Here is a 16,215-nt window from a genome sequence, read left to right on the forward strand (position 1 = left end):
CACTCACTGCCTCTGTCCCATACTCTACTTTCCCCCCCCCACCACCACCACCACTACTACCACCCCCACCCACCTCCTCCTCCACCGACGCTCTCCCTCCTCCTCTACTGATGCTTTCATATTTCCCCCCTCTGAGCAGCCAGTTTCCCATCTCTACTTTACATGCCTTTCATACTGTGTCAGTGTGGCTGCAGGTGTGTGTGTGTGTGTGTGTGTGTGTGTGTGTGTGTGTGTGTGTGTGTGTGTGTGTGTGTGTGTGTGTGTGTGTGTGTGTGTGTGTGTGTGTGTGTGTGTGTGTCTCCTGCTGTGTCCTTGTTGTGAATGCGTGTTGCTCCGGGTATATTTGATACATGCAGAGCTGCAGTCTCTGTCTTGCCTCTGTTATTCTGAGGTTTTCCCGTGTGTACTCTTCTAATTGGACTGTTTTTTTTTTTTTTTTTTGGAGGTTTTAATTGTATTTCCCCACAAAGTGATTTTTTTTTTTTTTTTTTTTTTTTTTGTGTCCCACTGTTTGGATTTTGGAGTTTGGGAGCGCCGTCAAGCTATTTTACTGCCAAAATGCAATCACTTGTTGCAAGAAAAAGTTCCCCCCTTTTCCTTTTCTTTTTTTCTTCCTCTGACATATACTTTATGACTTCACTTTTGGTCCAAAGAGCTGTGTTGGAAATGAAAATGTGTGCAGGCGAATCATCCCTGTACCTGATCCGAGTAGCAGATGTTTGGCTGCGCAAGGTTTACACAAATACAGAAAAGTTTCTAAAAGTATGCTTTTCGTATCCTTGTATGGCGTGGTCTGAATTGCACTGATGCATTACATAACTGCTCCATCTTTTGTTTACGTACGGTCTCACTGCCAGTAACATGCTGCCTTTACTTTGGGGAAACGGTATTTAATCTAGCCTTTACTGACATTTTGTATTAAGAAGCTTCCTCTTTGAACCTTCGCCAATTTTCAGGTTCATTTCACCAGCTTCACTCATATCTGTTATTATCGGTGCTAGCCACTCACGCTATATCTTGGTTTTTTTTTCAGAACAATCTAGACTATCCCAGTCCTCAATCATTAAAATTTATAACACTCAGTTTTTTTTAAATATTAGCCTTTATATTAAAGGAGGGGGATCTTCGTCTGTGCATTTCAACGGAGAAGAAGGGTTTGAGAGTTAACTTGATTTTGAAGCGGACAGACTTGTACACCAGGTTGAGGCAGGTAATCCTGTTCTATGAGGTCTGTTTATGTTCCCTTTGCAGAAAAAGCACATGTAGCCATTTTGCTGTGTAATTTGAGATGGCAGGAAGACACAGAATTAGGTGACCTTGCAAGTTCTTAAACGACCAGGCTGCTGCCATACGATTGTGAGCCAGACCTCCTCCACATATGATCTGGCTGATCCAGTCCAGATTGTGGTGTGTTTAGTATCCCTTAACATGTGTTTTTTATTTTTCCCAGTTCTGCACATATATACAGAAAGGTGCAGTATATTTGCAGGAAACTGATTTCTCTTTCTTTTTCTTTCCTCTCACTTTTTTCCGTCTCAGGTGGCTCAATGGCCCGAAGAGGAAGAGGAAGAACAGCCAATGTTCGGTGAAGAGTATGACTGGTGAGTGTCTCATGAACGAGGTTTTAATGAAGACAAATGATCTGAAGCGTGAATTTGAAGGCTCCTCAGAAACTCACGTCTACACTGAATACTCTTCAAATGTAGGTAACCGTTTATTTTAAAAATGGCTTTTCAGTCGAGGGACGTCTGATATATTTTTTGATTCTTTGTAAGAAAGCCTCTCAGTCTGCTAAAGGCGAGCCGCCGAGCGATACGCGGTTCAAGGTTTCTCCAAATCCCCCGAGCTGAGAGGAGCAAGCTAAAGGAGGGAAGACGGAGAGATTGGGGGAGATGGACATGAAAATTGAAGTCCACAGGATAGTTGATTTAATAGAATTATCTCCCAAAGCCAAATCCTTTCCACATGTTTGTCCTCTCAGCAGGTTTATTTGGCCGCCTCGCCGCCGGAGTCTCCATATTCTACCTGCCGCGGTTCATTTGCGCCGGGGAAAGTATGACGCTGCTTTCTGTCTCTGGGGCACGGCTGTCTGCGATTGAATTATATACACCGTCATGTGTCTGCGTTTTCCCTGTGGGAGGGTGGACCCTCACCCAGACGGTGGATGTCATTCGAAGAGCGCTTTCAGGTCCGAACATATGCGTTGATTTCATACAGCGAGTCGATCGGTGGAGCAACAGGAAGTTAATGAACAACTTTATAAAGTTTAAACGCGGCAAATGATTAGATGTGATGTATCGACAAACCAGTGGTTTAGTTTATTGTTTTGGTTTTCTTTCCCCACAAGGTTATTATTTTATTTTCATAGAGTTAGCGACCTTTAACCGGGAAACCATTTAACTGTGAAGATCAGACTAAAGAAGGAGTGAAATGAAAGATTCATCCTCCGAGTGGGAAAATAAACTCAGTCGAACTGGGACTATCCCAGAGGATATCCCAGAAAGGAGAACTTTCCCACTTCCCAGCTTTATGAACATTAAACACATCAGACTCGACATGTATTTAACCCTTTTTATAGACGTGAAAACAAAGCAGCGGTCGTCGTGCTCGATTTTGTGCCGCTGCTTCCGTTTCGACTCCGGCTTCCGTGTGTGGTTCGTGTCGTCCCCTAACGTCCTCTGTGTTTACAGTCTCGAATATCACCTCGCTGAGCTGTTGTCATGTAACGACCTCAGAGAGACAAACCCTGAGCCTCCTTCGGGGACCCGGTTCATACCGCGCTAATCCGCACGCTCCGATAAAAGCAGATGGCAGATGTAATGTTGGGAAAGTTGTAAAAAATATATATATATATATTTTGATGAGGCCGCCCGTGGGTTGTGTTTGTGGAGGTGTTGCAGGGCTCGTTATGGGAGGGGGCGGGTAGCCGCAGTCAAAGAGCTGCAGCGGTATTGATTTTGGGCTCGGCTTCCCAACAAATCCACAGCAGAGTGGCTCGGGGAGCCGCCTGCTGCTGCCGCCGCCGCCAACGCAATCAAATCTGTATTTAGTGTGACCACCATTTAAAAGAGCAACAATTCTCTTTCACACTGGGTTTTTTTTTTTTTCCCTCGCCCAGTCAGTTCTTCTAACGATCTTCGGAGAACTTAAATGCCCAATTTGTGACTTTGCGGCGCACCTTCTCCTCCCTCTCCTCTCTCTCTCTCCTCTCTCCTCTCTCCTCTCTCCTCTCTCCTCTCTCCTCTCGCAGCTTCTTTTGCCATACATCACACCAAAGGCCTGGAAATCTGCTACTTCCTGTGTTTCGCCACTCACACCCTCACAGCCTCGCCAGTCTTTGCAGGCAAAATGGAAAAAGAACAAATTGTTCTGTTCCCTGAGTTTTACAGCAGAGGAAGCACTGCAGGAAGAGAAAGGTTACGGAGGGAGCGCGATCCAAATGTTGTTAAGTTAGAGCAGCCGGCGATGCGGTTTATACGAGTTACCTGCCTTACGATAACTGTTCCAGATTCAGTTTGGTTTGAAGGTGCTTGTGTCGGTGTGACCTCACAGATTTGGGTTCCTGCACGTTAACACCGCAGAAGTGAAGATTTTACTTTATCGTCCTCAACGGGCCAAAAAATGTTTGACTTCTGCCAAAGTTTACCGACCTAACTTATGTAATAAACCTCTTCAAGACCTCTCCGGTGTTCGCCGGTCTATTAACAGGCCTGTCAATTAGGGAGGTAATTACAAATGGGTGGTCTAATAATTGGAAGGACATAATTAAGGGGGAGCTGGAAGTCGCTCTCCTTTATTTATCTTCGGATGAGCTGAGCTGAAGACAAGCGACTCGCCCCCGAGTTCCTATTCATGTTTTTTTTTTTTGTTATCTCTTTACTTTAGAGGTTTACACTCATCGGAGTGTGCCGTGTTGGCCAACGAGGTGGATGATCTTCACGTTGTTGTTGTTGTTGTTGTTGTTGTTTACCGCTCTTATGTGAAGGTTTGTCTGCCGCGTCCTTAACGACCTTCCTCCTCTGCTCGTCCCTCCTCCAGGGTACATCCCCAGCTACCTCGAAAAGGATGAGCCATGTGTGGTGTGTGGCGACAAGGCCACAGGTTACCACTACCGCTGCATTACCTGCGAGGGCTGCAAGGTACACACACACACGCACACACACACACACACACACACACACACACACACACACACACACACACACACACACCAGGTTCATAATCCACGATATGTGCCACAAAAATTTATGAGGCCTCTGAGGTCAACCGCTTCGACACACACAGTCGTGCACACACTCTCACACACACACACACACACACACACACACACACACACACACACACACACACACACACACACACACACACACACACACACACACACACACTCTGTACATCCGCACACATTCAAAGGCCATACAAAAATGTGCATTTTTATGTGCACACATCTGATTTATGCGAAATGATTCATGGTTATTTGCAGGTATCTTCACTTAATAAGATAATACTTTTAATCTAATAATACTCACGGTCATAATACACCTGTTACCTTCCAGCAATTATACGTTTTGTTGAGGTTTATTCAAAGTTCCTCACTTTTGGTAGAAAGTCAGGCACACAACAGCTGTCTTTTAGCCTCCTCGTCTTCCTCCATATTTCCCTCTTTTGTCTCCAAACGTCTCTCCGACCGTGACGTCCACTCACGTCTCTCCCGTTCCCCGTCTGCTCGCAGGGTTTCTTTCGTAGGACCATTCAAAAGAACCTCCACCCCGCCTACTCCTGTAAGTACGATGGCTGCTGCATCATCGACAAGATCACCCGCAACCAGTGTCAGCTGTGCCGCTTCAAGAAGTGCATCGCAGTGGGCATGGCCATGGACTGTGAGTGATGTACTTACATACCGAAACACGAAGGCAAACGAGCTCACACACACACAGAGGAACGAGAAAATATAAACTATCTGTACTATCTTTTGAAGGAATAGTAGCAATTCTGGGGAGATAAAACAGGTTTTCATAGAAACTCAAACTAATCGTAAACCTCCTTTTTTTTTTCGTCTTCTTTTCTTCGGCCCTCTCTTCGTTTTCCTCCTCCTCCTCCTCCTCCTCCCTCCCTCCTCCCAGTGGTGCTGGATGACTCGAAGCGGGTGGCTAAACGCCGTCTGATCGAGGAGAACAGGGAGCGACGCAAGAAGGAGGAGATGGTGAAAACCCTCCAGACCCGTCCAGAGCCCGACGGGGCCGAGTGGGACCTGATCCGCATGGTGACGGAGGCCCATCGACACACCAACGCTCAGGGCGCACTGTGGAAACAGAAGCGCAAATTCCTGGTAAGAGGACGAATATTTTTAGTGTTTTGGTACTAATTTAGTATTATTAGTCTTTAATTAGCATAAGATTGAAGCGAGCTACCGAAGTCGCGTCCAACGTGAAGCACATTAAATCTACGTCTGCGTGTCCTTGTTTCGAGTAATTTCACGCTCTTAAATTCTCTCGTGCCCCTCGAGTGTTTCAAACGAAGATGCACGCTGACGTTTTATCTGGGTGAGCTCCGTCCCTCCACTCGTGGCCGTATTCCCTGCTGTCTTTTTTTTTCTCAGCCTGTGTCTTTATTCCGCCGCTCGCTCTCTCCCTCTCTCTCCTAATCCTCCTGGGCTCTTAAACCAGACCTAATTCCCTTCATAGTTTTTCATTTACACCTCAACTCTCTATTTTCACTGTTATCGTCCCCCCCCGTCTTCGTTTCGTTGTCTCCTGTCCCCCCTGTCCCGCGGTGTCTCACCTTGCTTTCTCCTTCTATTTCGCCCATCTGCTCTCCGTAAGCTCCCTCCTTATCTCAGCTGAGGCAAATCCTCCGTCACGAGCGCTCGTCTGCATCTTGCAGGGAGAGTTCCTGACACCCCCCCCCCCCCTCCCCTCCTCTCCCTCTCCCTCCCCTCCTCTCCCCCTCCTTCTCCGACCACCCGCTGCTCACTCAGCGTGCTCCTGCTGCGCTGGTGCTCTGATTCATCCTGGACGGGGTTGTCAGGGTGTCCCTGTCTTGTATCAAGCTTCCCCTGCCACACACACACACACACACACACACACACACACACACACACACACACACACACACACACACACACACACACACACACACACACACACACACACACAAGACCGCATGTTTTGGCCCCGGATTATCTGAGATGCTGACGCAGGTTTTGAGCACTTGTTAACAATTTTATAATAGATGTATACCGGAGATCGAGGCCAAAACAAGGAACTGAATTTAATAAAAAACATCTGTTAGAAGGAGGTGTGAGGGATCGCCACACAAGGGATTGTGGGTCAGAACAGCCGGAGTAGCAGGCTGGCCTGCAGACTGCAAAATACGAGCCGGATGTAGTGGTACATCCTGGTACTTTTGTCATCCTGAATCTTTTTCTGGCATACTGAATAGTGTGGATGTTGTTGCATCGAAATGGGCTTCGAGTTTTGAAACTATTGGTGCCGCCTTTGAGGTCAACAGCATCGCACTTAATCACCCCCACTGGTCGCCGAGTGGTCCGAGCAGACATGTTTGCAGCTCTTGAGCAGCGGTCTGATGGAGAATAGGTGGCCGTTCATCTGGAGAGAGTTTGCAAGCATTTGTGGTTCATGTACTGTGGAGGGAAATGGCCGGGTGGGAAGGGAAGGGTACCACATGTGCATTACATAGCTGAGAAAACTTCCAGCGGTGGAAAAGTGTGAGAATTTCCTTAAAGGGGACGATACATTCGAAGCGTGTTTATCATTGATGTTGCAGTGAAATTATTTTCCACTTCCTCGTGAATCAAGACTTCTCTGAGGATCAAGGCGACCGGTGAGTAGGTGGAAGGTTGTGGTTAAATGAAGGGGTTAAGAAATTTCTCCACACGTTTAATCGGAGCAGGTCCCGCTGTAGGAAAGAGCTCGCAACAAACCGATTTTTAAAGAGTGATTAGCACGCTGTACGGCCCTGAGCTCGGTTCATCTGAGAGGATTAACAGTTTCATTTCACACAGGCTTCAACCACTAACAGGGCTCTGGAGGCTGCAGTCACTCAACCCTGAATATCTTAATTTGCATGCTAAGCCAACCAGCGTGAGCCTCTTCAGCCCGATGGGGACTGCTGCTATAAAACAGCAGCAGTGACACGGCTTCTCATACGCCGTACTTTGGCACGCAAACGATGCCTACCCACTGAAGGACGGCTCGGATAAATAATGCACCCGAATGAGCTCCTTTTAGGTCAGAGTGAACGCTGCAGAGAGGAAAAAGAAATTCAGCTGTACGTGTATGTCGGTAAATATAAAATACGTACAGATAAAGGTTGCTAACGGAAAAGAAACTCACGAGCGAACCACTTTGTGATTAACAAATAAAACTACTGGGACTCCATGAGAAGATGTGAATACAGTCCTTCAAACGTAAGGAGCATCTTTACCGACACTTTGATCCAAACGCATTTAGATATCAGCTATCGATTATGTTATTGACCTACTTTATGAGCACCCGTTTCTTGAGAGTCTGCAGCGTTTTGCAGGCGCGTTGCAGGTTGCACAGTTTACGTCCTCTGATCTCTGCGCGTCACACGCATGCGGGGCGGAGCTTAACCTCTGCTGCATGTTGTTCGATCTATTCAGAACCAGATCTAATTGTATATAGTGAATAAAATTGAATGTCACAAGATGACTGATGCACTATATAGTGGACTATTTAGTGGGAAATAAAATCGTGTTTGTTTTTGTCTCGTGACATATTCTGGAAGTACTCAGGTTAGAACGACCTGTGAAGGAAACCACCTGCTCGGCAGCAATTTAAAGGATAATATTGATTCCTGAATTATTGTGTTCCAGATGTTTTTATTAGTGCGAGGAAACCAACCTCGAACAAACAACTGAACGCGCTTCACTCATGCGTCCCGCCGGCTGCTATCAGACCTGCATGTTAACACGGAGATCTGACCAGCAGTCACACCGTGTTCTTTCTCTCTCTGTCGGAGGTCGGGCATCTGGAAGCAAGCTTTTCACCAGAGCAGATCCAGTTCGGATGTGTGCAGCAGCTGTGTTGTGTGTGTGTGTGCGTGTGTGTGTGTGTGTGTGTGCGTGCGTGCGTGCGTGCGTGCGTGCGTGCGTGCGTGCGTGTACGTCTGTCAGGAGGTCGTAGGCGTCCTAATGAAGTGACAGACATTTCTATTGAAAATATATTACAAATTCTTGCCCTTTTTGACGCAACAACCTGGTGGCAGATGGCGTCCCGCGTGTCATTCGTATGAAATAATAATAAATAAATAAAAAAGCAATCACAAACAGGATTGCGAAACATAATGCTCATAAAATGCACGGACGGGTTTGTCTGCATGTGTCTGTGAATGTAATAACGTCTGAATGATCGCGGTCTGGAATCCATTTCGCGGAATATAAGTGCCGCACACAGACGGTGTCCATTAGCAAGAAGAATCAGTTCAATCCATGTCGACATGAAAGTATGTAAAATATGTCAGACATGTGTTTCTTTGTGACAGAACTACAATACACGCAATCATACAAACTGTCAAGCATGAATGCAGAATTGCTCATTCGTATTCACTAATACGCAGGATGCCAAAGTAACCATCCAAGAGTTTCTTACTACCGTGCGAGTAAAGGTCAGGTTGTTGGTTTTTTTTTCCGTTTTCCAGGGCGAGTGATGCATAAATCCTACTGGCAGCCCTCCAACTCACGCAAATCTCCTCTTTTCGATCGGTCCTGAACTCGCGACCTTGAAGCTGTGGGCCTCAGCAGCATCAGCCAAACAGGATGGATCAAATAGGGCTTTCTTAAAATGTTCCCCCTCGGCTTATCAGGAACTCAGTGAAGGAGCGATCCAGACTCGGTGGACATCTGGTTTTGGTTGAACGCTGTTTTTGAACTACGTACCTGCAGTTTTTCACTCGCGAGGCGACCTTATTATCTTGTAGGGCAGCTCATCGTACACTCCAGAGTACTTGAACATAGTCGCATCAAAAGATTTGAAAAAAAAACCAGAATAATGGTCAGGTGTCTATATCATTGGGAAAGTCAAGTATGTCCTTGCAAAGCATCTTCTGAGTCTCTGCAATCGATCAATAACTCACGACTCTTCAAAAACGCCTTAATAACAAACGAGATGTGTTTGAAATGTATTTTAATCTCATTAAGAATGAGCCAAATGTATATTTCGTAGCACGTAGGTGAAAGCATCCTTTTTTTTTTCAGCTTTTAAAAAACAAAATAATGTGTGGAACTAATTTATGTTCTCCAGCTCTGCAGGAACAAACTTTCCAGAACTAATGCATCTGATAAAAGGTCAGCAGTTGAAGCTTCCTACATAAATGATGAGACTGCAGTGAAGCGTTTCCCCTCCACCTTTCTCTTTTTGCCAATTCCCTGCGTTGGTTCATGTTCAAGTGTCTTGTGCTTCTTTTGGGCCGTTTTCTTTTCGACATGCGATATTTTCTGTGAGGAGATCTTAACCAACTTCTTTGTTCAACAGCAAACATGTAATCCTTCTCCAGATCTGCGGGGTTTAACCAGATGCTTTTCCTCCTCGCTGTCACCCAGATGGTCATTTAGTTAATGAGCAAACCAAGACAGGTGCAGGAAAATCCCATTAGTCCACAAGAAAGCCCGAATGAAGCTTCCACAGACCTCAAGATGTTTACGAACACAAACAGACACGCGATGCATCTGATAAAAGCTCAGCAGACACTCAGGCTATTGATACTGTGTATGACTAATCTGTAGAAGAATCAAAGCTAAAGATACAAGCAACACTTTAAGCCGTAGAAGCTATTTTTGAAATGTCCCCCATTTCTTTGGGGCAACATTATTCTGTAAAAAGAGTCCCAGGACTTTCACCTGGGAGACCGGAGGTTGGGTCCGAGAGAAAGCAAAAATCGATATCTTTACAGTAACGTAAATAGGTTCTGTACATAACGTAACGTATTGACTTACGTAAAGTATATAAAGTAACTTAAGTACAACACTTATTTGATCCTTTTCCAAACCTTAACTAAGTAGATTTTGGTGCATAAACTTAAGACTCCTCCAAGCAAAGCGGGACACTGACCCGTTTTCCTCTAGTGGACTGATCGGTGTATTACAGGCTTTGGCTTTGGGGTTGATTGAGGTCACGGAAGAGATCCGGACAAACAAAACCCTTCAAAGAGTTTCAATCTGAGTTAAAGATTATGTTTCTTGTCATCTCTGTCAGGCCTCAATCATGACACATGGCTGAAGTGACCCAGACCTGTGACCTGCTGCCAAGTGTCTCCAGTGTCTCCCTCCAGACAGTCATTTTCCCACCACTGTGATGAGAAATGCCCCTGAACTCCACCAATGAAAGCCCCGTGCTTTGTTTTGGGTCTTGCATGACAACAGTTGCAGTCCATCAAAGTTATTAATCCAATAATTAAAATTTTCCATGAATACTCAGCTCTCAGGCGGACGGCAGAAGATTGACTCAGTTTGCACAGATTTCTATGCAGTCCCACTCCTCTCTGTATTGTGATTGATGAATCTTTGCCCGAGGTGATTATTCCTGTATTTTTTTTTTTTTAATTTCCATCTCATCTCATTTATAGCCGAGGCCCAGCCTGAATAAATGACTCCGGCCTCGACACATGCTTTATTCAGCCGAGCGTGAAACAATATTTTTCATCGTCATGGCCTCGATTCGCGCAGCTCCGTCAACATGCGTATTACCGAGCTGCAGCTCCCCGCCGCGGCCCTCCTCTGAGCGAGCGCTATCCATCTGCCCATGCGTCCCGTTCGCTTTCACGGGGCGAAATCTACCGTCCTTATCTGATAAATTGCTTTTTAATTTGTGAGCACTTTGTGGAGGGAAGCAAAGACGCCATAAAACCATTTAAAACCGGCTTGTTTTTTTTCCACTATATTTCACTCGAAGCGCCCACACAAAACTTATCGATTTTATTTCTGTTGGCGGTGCTTTAACTCTAACAACACAGCCGCACTATCAACCGCAGCTTGTTCTACTGTTTATTGTTTATTATTCAATCCTCAACTCCAATGTCCTCTCCTCTCCTCTGCTATCACTGTACGTGACCTGCTTATGTTTCATTTAACCAATAAAGCTGCCAGTTTTATGTGTATTACTTCAAAGAAAAGACAGCAGCAGGTCTGTGTACTGTATGTGGGACTGAGTCAAAGGGTCAAATTAAACTACAGTGGGAGTTCGAGGCAATGAAGGAACGTGTGACCATTGCAGCAGTAATATGTTTCTGAACATCGAAGCTCTGTGACGGATGTATTCGGCTTTAAACGACACTTAACATTGATGGTTTTGATCTTTTTATGCCGGTTTGAATTTGAAGATTTGATTTGATTTTGTGCTCCTGCGGCTCATCTCTAATTTCATCTCCGACTAATCACCGTCCCACGTCTTGTTTTTTTCCCCGTGCAGCCAGACAAAATCGGCCAGTCTCCGGTTGCCCCGACGTCAGACGGAGACAAGGTGGACCTGGAGGCCTTCAGCGAGTTCACCAAGATAATCACTCCTGCCATCACCCGTGTCGTCGACTTTGCCAAAAAACTGCCCATGTTCTCGGAGGTGAGTAGGACTTCATCGTCTTCAGGAGACAACGGAAGCAGACGCTTCCTGAATTCTTGCAGAAAAAAAACTCCTCTTTAAGGGAGAAAAACCTCCGACAGATGGAAGGAAAAACTCCCTTTTAACAGGAAGAAATCGACACAACCAGGCTCACCAGGTGGCCGTCTATTCTTCAAGCAGAGAGAGAAAAGATCAGCATAGAGATCCAAGACATGTCTGACCTCGGAGGTCGGGTTGTCTTGAAGAATTAGCAGTTTGATACCAGAGTTACGACCAAGATTTCGAGATCCTTCCTGCATCCCAGTAAAGGTCCTACTCAGATAAATCAGCTGATCGTTTACATTTTCTTTTCTCTAGGAGTGAGTATACAAGTATATATGCGGTGGAGGGGCGGGGGGGGGGGGGACCCAGAGGGCGCCTTTGTTGCCGGTGACGATCAGAGCAGCACTCCTGCAGCAGTTTCCCGTTTGGCCGGCTTCAATTAGCAGCATGTAATCATGTTTCTCGTCTCCGCTGCTCGTAATGAGACGGTGTGTGATTGGATAATCATCGGGGTGGCTGAGTTATTCTCTCGTGGGGCAGCGGCAGCGAGACAGCTGCGTGAGTGGGAGTCTGCGGGCGTAATGAATTACACAGGAGGAAGAGTTGTAACTGTAATCCATTACACTTTTTGGTGAGCATAAATCACAGATTCTTTTGAAAGTAGAGGTCGTCTCTCTTTCTTTCTTTCTTTTTTTTAATCAGCATACTTTAGAGTGAAATTAATTCGGATCGTGCCGTTATTATACAAATGTTTCTATTATGATGGATACTACTATTCAAATCGTAAACTTGGATAAAAAAAATTTAAAAAAAACCTCCCAGTGCTGCTCTATTCATTTTAGAGACGTAGAAGTTCAACCGTAGCAGATAAGGAGTTTTAGTATTCCAGACACTGGAGCAGATAATCAGTAATGTTTAATGTGTTATCTTTTATTCACAATATAATAGATTGCATTATGAAAAAAGCCCTTTTAATCTGATGAAAGAGGCAGGAGAAGGGGGGGGGGCAAACCTGTTTAGCTTGCATGAGATCTGTTCGTGCCGCTGCAGCGGATTACTGATAAGAATGCACGGAAACAAAGCCAGCACTCATTTAGCCACTAGAAATGAATCTGGTGCTTTTCCACAAATTGATGCAGCCTTAAATGCATTTTAAGCATTTACTTTCAGCATGCCCCCCAGTTACAAATTTACAAGCCAATGAGTGCCAATTAATCTGCTCAGCAGTCGAGAGCGTTGAAGTAAGAAACAAGCTTACATCAAGGTGAGATTCATTCAGCAGATTTATTCAAACCGGTTTTAACTCGGAGAGTCTTAATATCCATGTAAATCAGGGTGAATTAGTCATAATCTGTGTGCATCACTGGAAAGAAATATCCGCCTCTTTTCAACCCGTCTTCGTATTTTTCTTCCCCCCATCACTTCGTCTTTGACACATCTGTCTTCATCTCTCTTTTTTTTTTCTTTTTCTGATTCCTCTCTGCTAATGTTTGTTTTACTAAATAAAAGAGGAGACTGTCCTCACTAAATGGGAAAGCCAAATCCTTCTGTTGTAACACTAAAATGTTTAAAAACGACCAGAACATAATAAACAATTTGTCACCAAACATTCAAAAGAGATGGAAAAACATGTAAATATATTCATAAATGGACCAAAAGGAATTCAAATATCTCATCATTTTTACAAATGACGGCGGTTGTGTTGTTGTCGGCCAGAATTTCACACGTTGTCGAACACGCTGCGAGCTGGCGTGTTTGACATGTTGGAGAACCCTGTTGCCATGGCGCCACAGTTCAGGTAGTTTTCAGCGATTTTTTTTTTATATTTTTATTTTTTTCCCTCAGAAGGTCCCAGTGGAACTCTGTGTTGACGGTCTGACCCCGGGGGGACAAATTCACGGTTGCACTGAAGCATTTCCAGAGCATCTGTTGCTGATTTCCACAGTTTAACGCCAAACTTGACGTTTGTCTGGTTGAAGTTTCAGCTTCCGCGGTGAAATCACAAATGTTCGCGTCACAGAAGAAACGCGTTGAACTCAGATGTTGATCGAGAGACGCGATTTGCAATACTTTCTCCAAAACCAGTTATCGCTCCCGCTGCTCCGTCCATTTCACAGGAAGAGTCTCTGAACTTTTTGGTTATCGGTGAAGTTTTCTAATCTCCCATTTTCTTGTGTGTTTTTTTTTTTTTTTTTTTTTTTTTTTCCCATCTCTGACCTTAACTTCCTAACTGCCTTTTTTTTCTTTATTATTGGAATAGTAAAACATCTCTCTGGTGTTCCCCAGCTGCCTTGTGAAGACCAGATCATCCTGTTGAAGGGCTGCTGCATGGAGATCATGTCGCTGCGGGCGGCCATACGCTACGACCCGGACAGCGAGACGCTGACGCTGAGCGGCGAGATGGCCGTGAAGTGCGAGCAGCTGAAGAACGGCGGGCTGGGCGTGGTGTCGGACGCCATCTTCGATTTGGGCAGGAGCCTGGCGCAGTTCCACCTGGACGACACGGAGGTGGCGCTGCTGCAGGCCGTGCTTCTCATGAGCTCAGGTGGTTGTTGATTTATAAAACCTTTGATTCATACGTGCGGCATTTATAAAACTAAAATCTTCGCTCTCTTACAGGCGGCACGTAACATCGGTAGTAAATCAGTTTTAGCTTGATGTAATTTAAATGCAAATTTTGTCGTCGTTGCCCTTGGAGACATATTCTCCGTCATTACTCACTGCTGGACATATGCACTGTATATATTGTAGCCTTTTGTGAATCCAAATGTAATTACGGTCTGAAGATAAAAGTTCACTTATATATTCAGTGTTGAAAGCAGGAAATCTGAAGCTCGTCCCGAATGTGATTAAACGAGGCCGAGACTCCCTCGGATGGAGGAAAGAGTCGCATGATACGCTCAAGAACACGGAGGAAGTCCGTGTATCCACAAATTATTAGAAAGTTTGGAAGTCAATTAAATTCATGAAGTCGGAGATAAAACTTGATTACCGACGAGAGAACGGATCGATACGGAAACCGAGCGAAAGGAGGCGGAGAAGGAGGCCGGACCGCCTCTTCCCGTCACCTTCACCTCTCTCCTCCTCTTCCTCCCGCAGATCGCTCCGGCCTCACCTGCGTGGACAAGATCGAGAAGTGCCAGGAGACGTACCTGCTGGCGTTCGAGCACTACATCAACTACCGCAAGCACAACATTCCCCACTTCTGGCCGAAGCTCCTGATGAAGGTGACGGACCTGCGGATGATCGGGGCGTGCCACGCCAGTCGCTTCCTTCACATGAAGGTGGAGTGTCCCAACGAACTCTTCCCGCCGCTCTTCCTGGAGGTCTTCGAGGACCAGGAGGTGTGATTTACAAAAAAAAAATTAATTAAAAAAAAAACACAAAAAAAAACGTCTTGTTGCCACCGCGCAAAAAAAAAAAAAAAAAAAAAAAGGGAAAGAGGCAAGTCGGAGGGGCGAAACCCGGGAGATGGGTTTTAAGGCCGTCGTCTTTTTGTGAGGTGGGGGGGGAGAAGGGAGGGAGGGGGGTCTGCATTTTTTTTTTTTTCTCCCCGACATCACACTCACAGTTTGCGGTTCTAAAACTGGAAACGACGACAACAACAACAACAACAACAGCGACACACCAGCAACCGGAGAGTGAAACAAACACAGGAGTTCTTTTTTTTTTTTTTTTTTTTTCCCTTTTGTCCTTTGTGAACTTCTCCAACCGCTTTCTCCTCCTCCACCTCCTCCACCTCCTGCTCACCCCTTGTTTTAAAAATCCGAGTGGGGGCCCTTCTGTCTGAGCACGATGTCTTATCTCGTTAAGAGTTGTAGCCATTTGCCAAGACACGTAAACACACACACACACACACACACACACACACACACACACACACACACACACACACACGCGCACACACACACACACGCTCACGGCCTGTTTCCACCTCAGTTCTTCAGAGCAGCACTTCGGAGGAGGAGGAGGTTTTTTTTTCCTCCTCCTTTGGTTCTTCGTAGCGGTCACAGATTTACACGCGTGTTTTCAGGCCCGTGTTTCCTGTCAGTATTAATTTCCGAGTGAGCGTTAATTCTGAAAAAATATGGACAATAGCGACACGTTACCGCTCCTACGTCGTGCGGGCGAATCGGCGAACACGCTCCACAGTGAAATATTTCCGCAGATGTTTGGTTGTTTTTGTTTTTTTTGTTGTTTTTTTTACCCTGGTGGACGGCGGCTGTAGTAAAGCAGAGCTACCAGACCTCGTTATCAGTTAACTCAACTCAATCTGAGCCGTCGTAACTGTTTGTGGAGCTGCTACTTCTTCTTCTGCTACTTCTTAGATCCCAGTGAAACACCGGTGCTATATTTATACAAGGCTACTCCACTTTTATGAAATTGTGTTGTCTACCTTTTGAGAAACGTGCAGACCATGGCTCCATATCTACCTTCAGTTTTTTTTGTTTTTTGTCATTGGACCGGCTCCTGTGACATACAGTGCACACACACACACACACACACACACACACACACACACACACACACACACACACACACACACACACACACACACACACGAGCAGACTTGCCTTGT

General features: G+C 45.5%; 1 protein-coding gene across 4 annotated transcripts in view; it reads left to right on the forward strand.

Moving 5' to 3' along the window:
* The window catches only part of LOC138624407 (thyroid hormone receptor alpha-B), a 152,339-nt gene extending 137,190 nt beyond the window's left edge, over window positions 1–15,149 (forward strand). For all 4 annotated transcript variants that reach the window (XM_069704599.1, XM_069704598.1, XM_069704600.1 and 1 more), the window contains 7 exons: window positions 1,540–1,601; window positions 4,039–4,139; window positions 4,733–4,880; window positions 5,124–5,329; window positions 11,448–11,594; window positions 13,923–14,181; window positions 14,736–15,149. In XM_069704599.1, coding sequence (XP_069560700.1) covers window positions 1,540–1,601; window positions 4,039–4,139; window positions 4,733–4,880; window positions 5,124–5,329; window positions 11,448–11,594; window positions 13,923–14,181; window positions 14,736–14,986 — 1,174 coding nt within the window. In that variant the 3' untranslated portion in view covers window positions 14,987–15,149. The remainder of the gene's footprint in view (window positions 1–1,539; window positions 1,602–4,038; window positions 4,140–4,732; window positions 4,881–5,123; window positions 5,330–11,447; window positions 11,595–13,922; window positions 14,182–14,735) is intronic.
* The last annotated feature ends 1,066 nt before the right edge of the window (window positions 15,150–16,215 follow it).

Source organism: Brachyistius frenatus, unplaced genomic scaffold, assembly GCF_029030835.1.
Source record: "Brachyistius frenatus isolate BFR_SWC_R1_liver_20210118 unplaced genomic scaffold, ASM2903083v1 Contig_51, whole genome shotgun sequence".
Classification (NCBI taxonomy): Eukaryota; Metazoa; Chordata; class Actinopteri; family Embiotocidae; genus Brachyistius; species Brachyistius frenatus.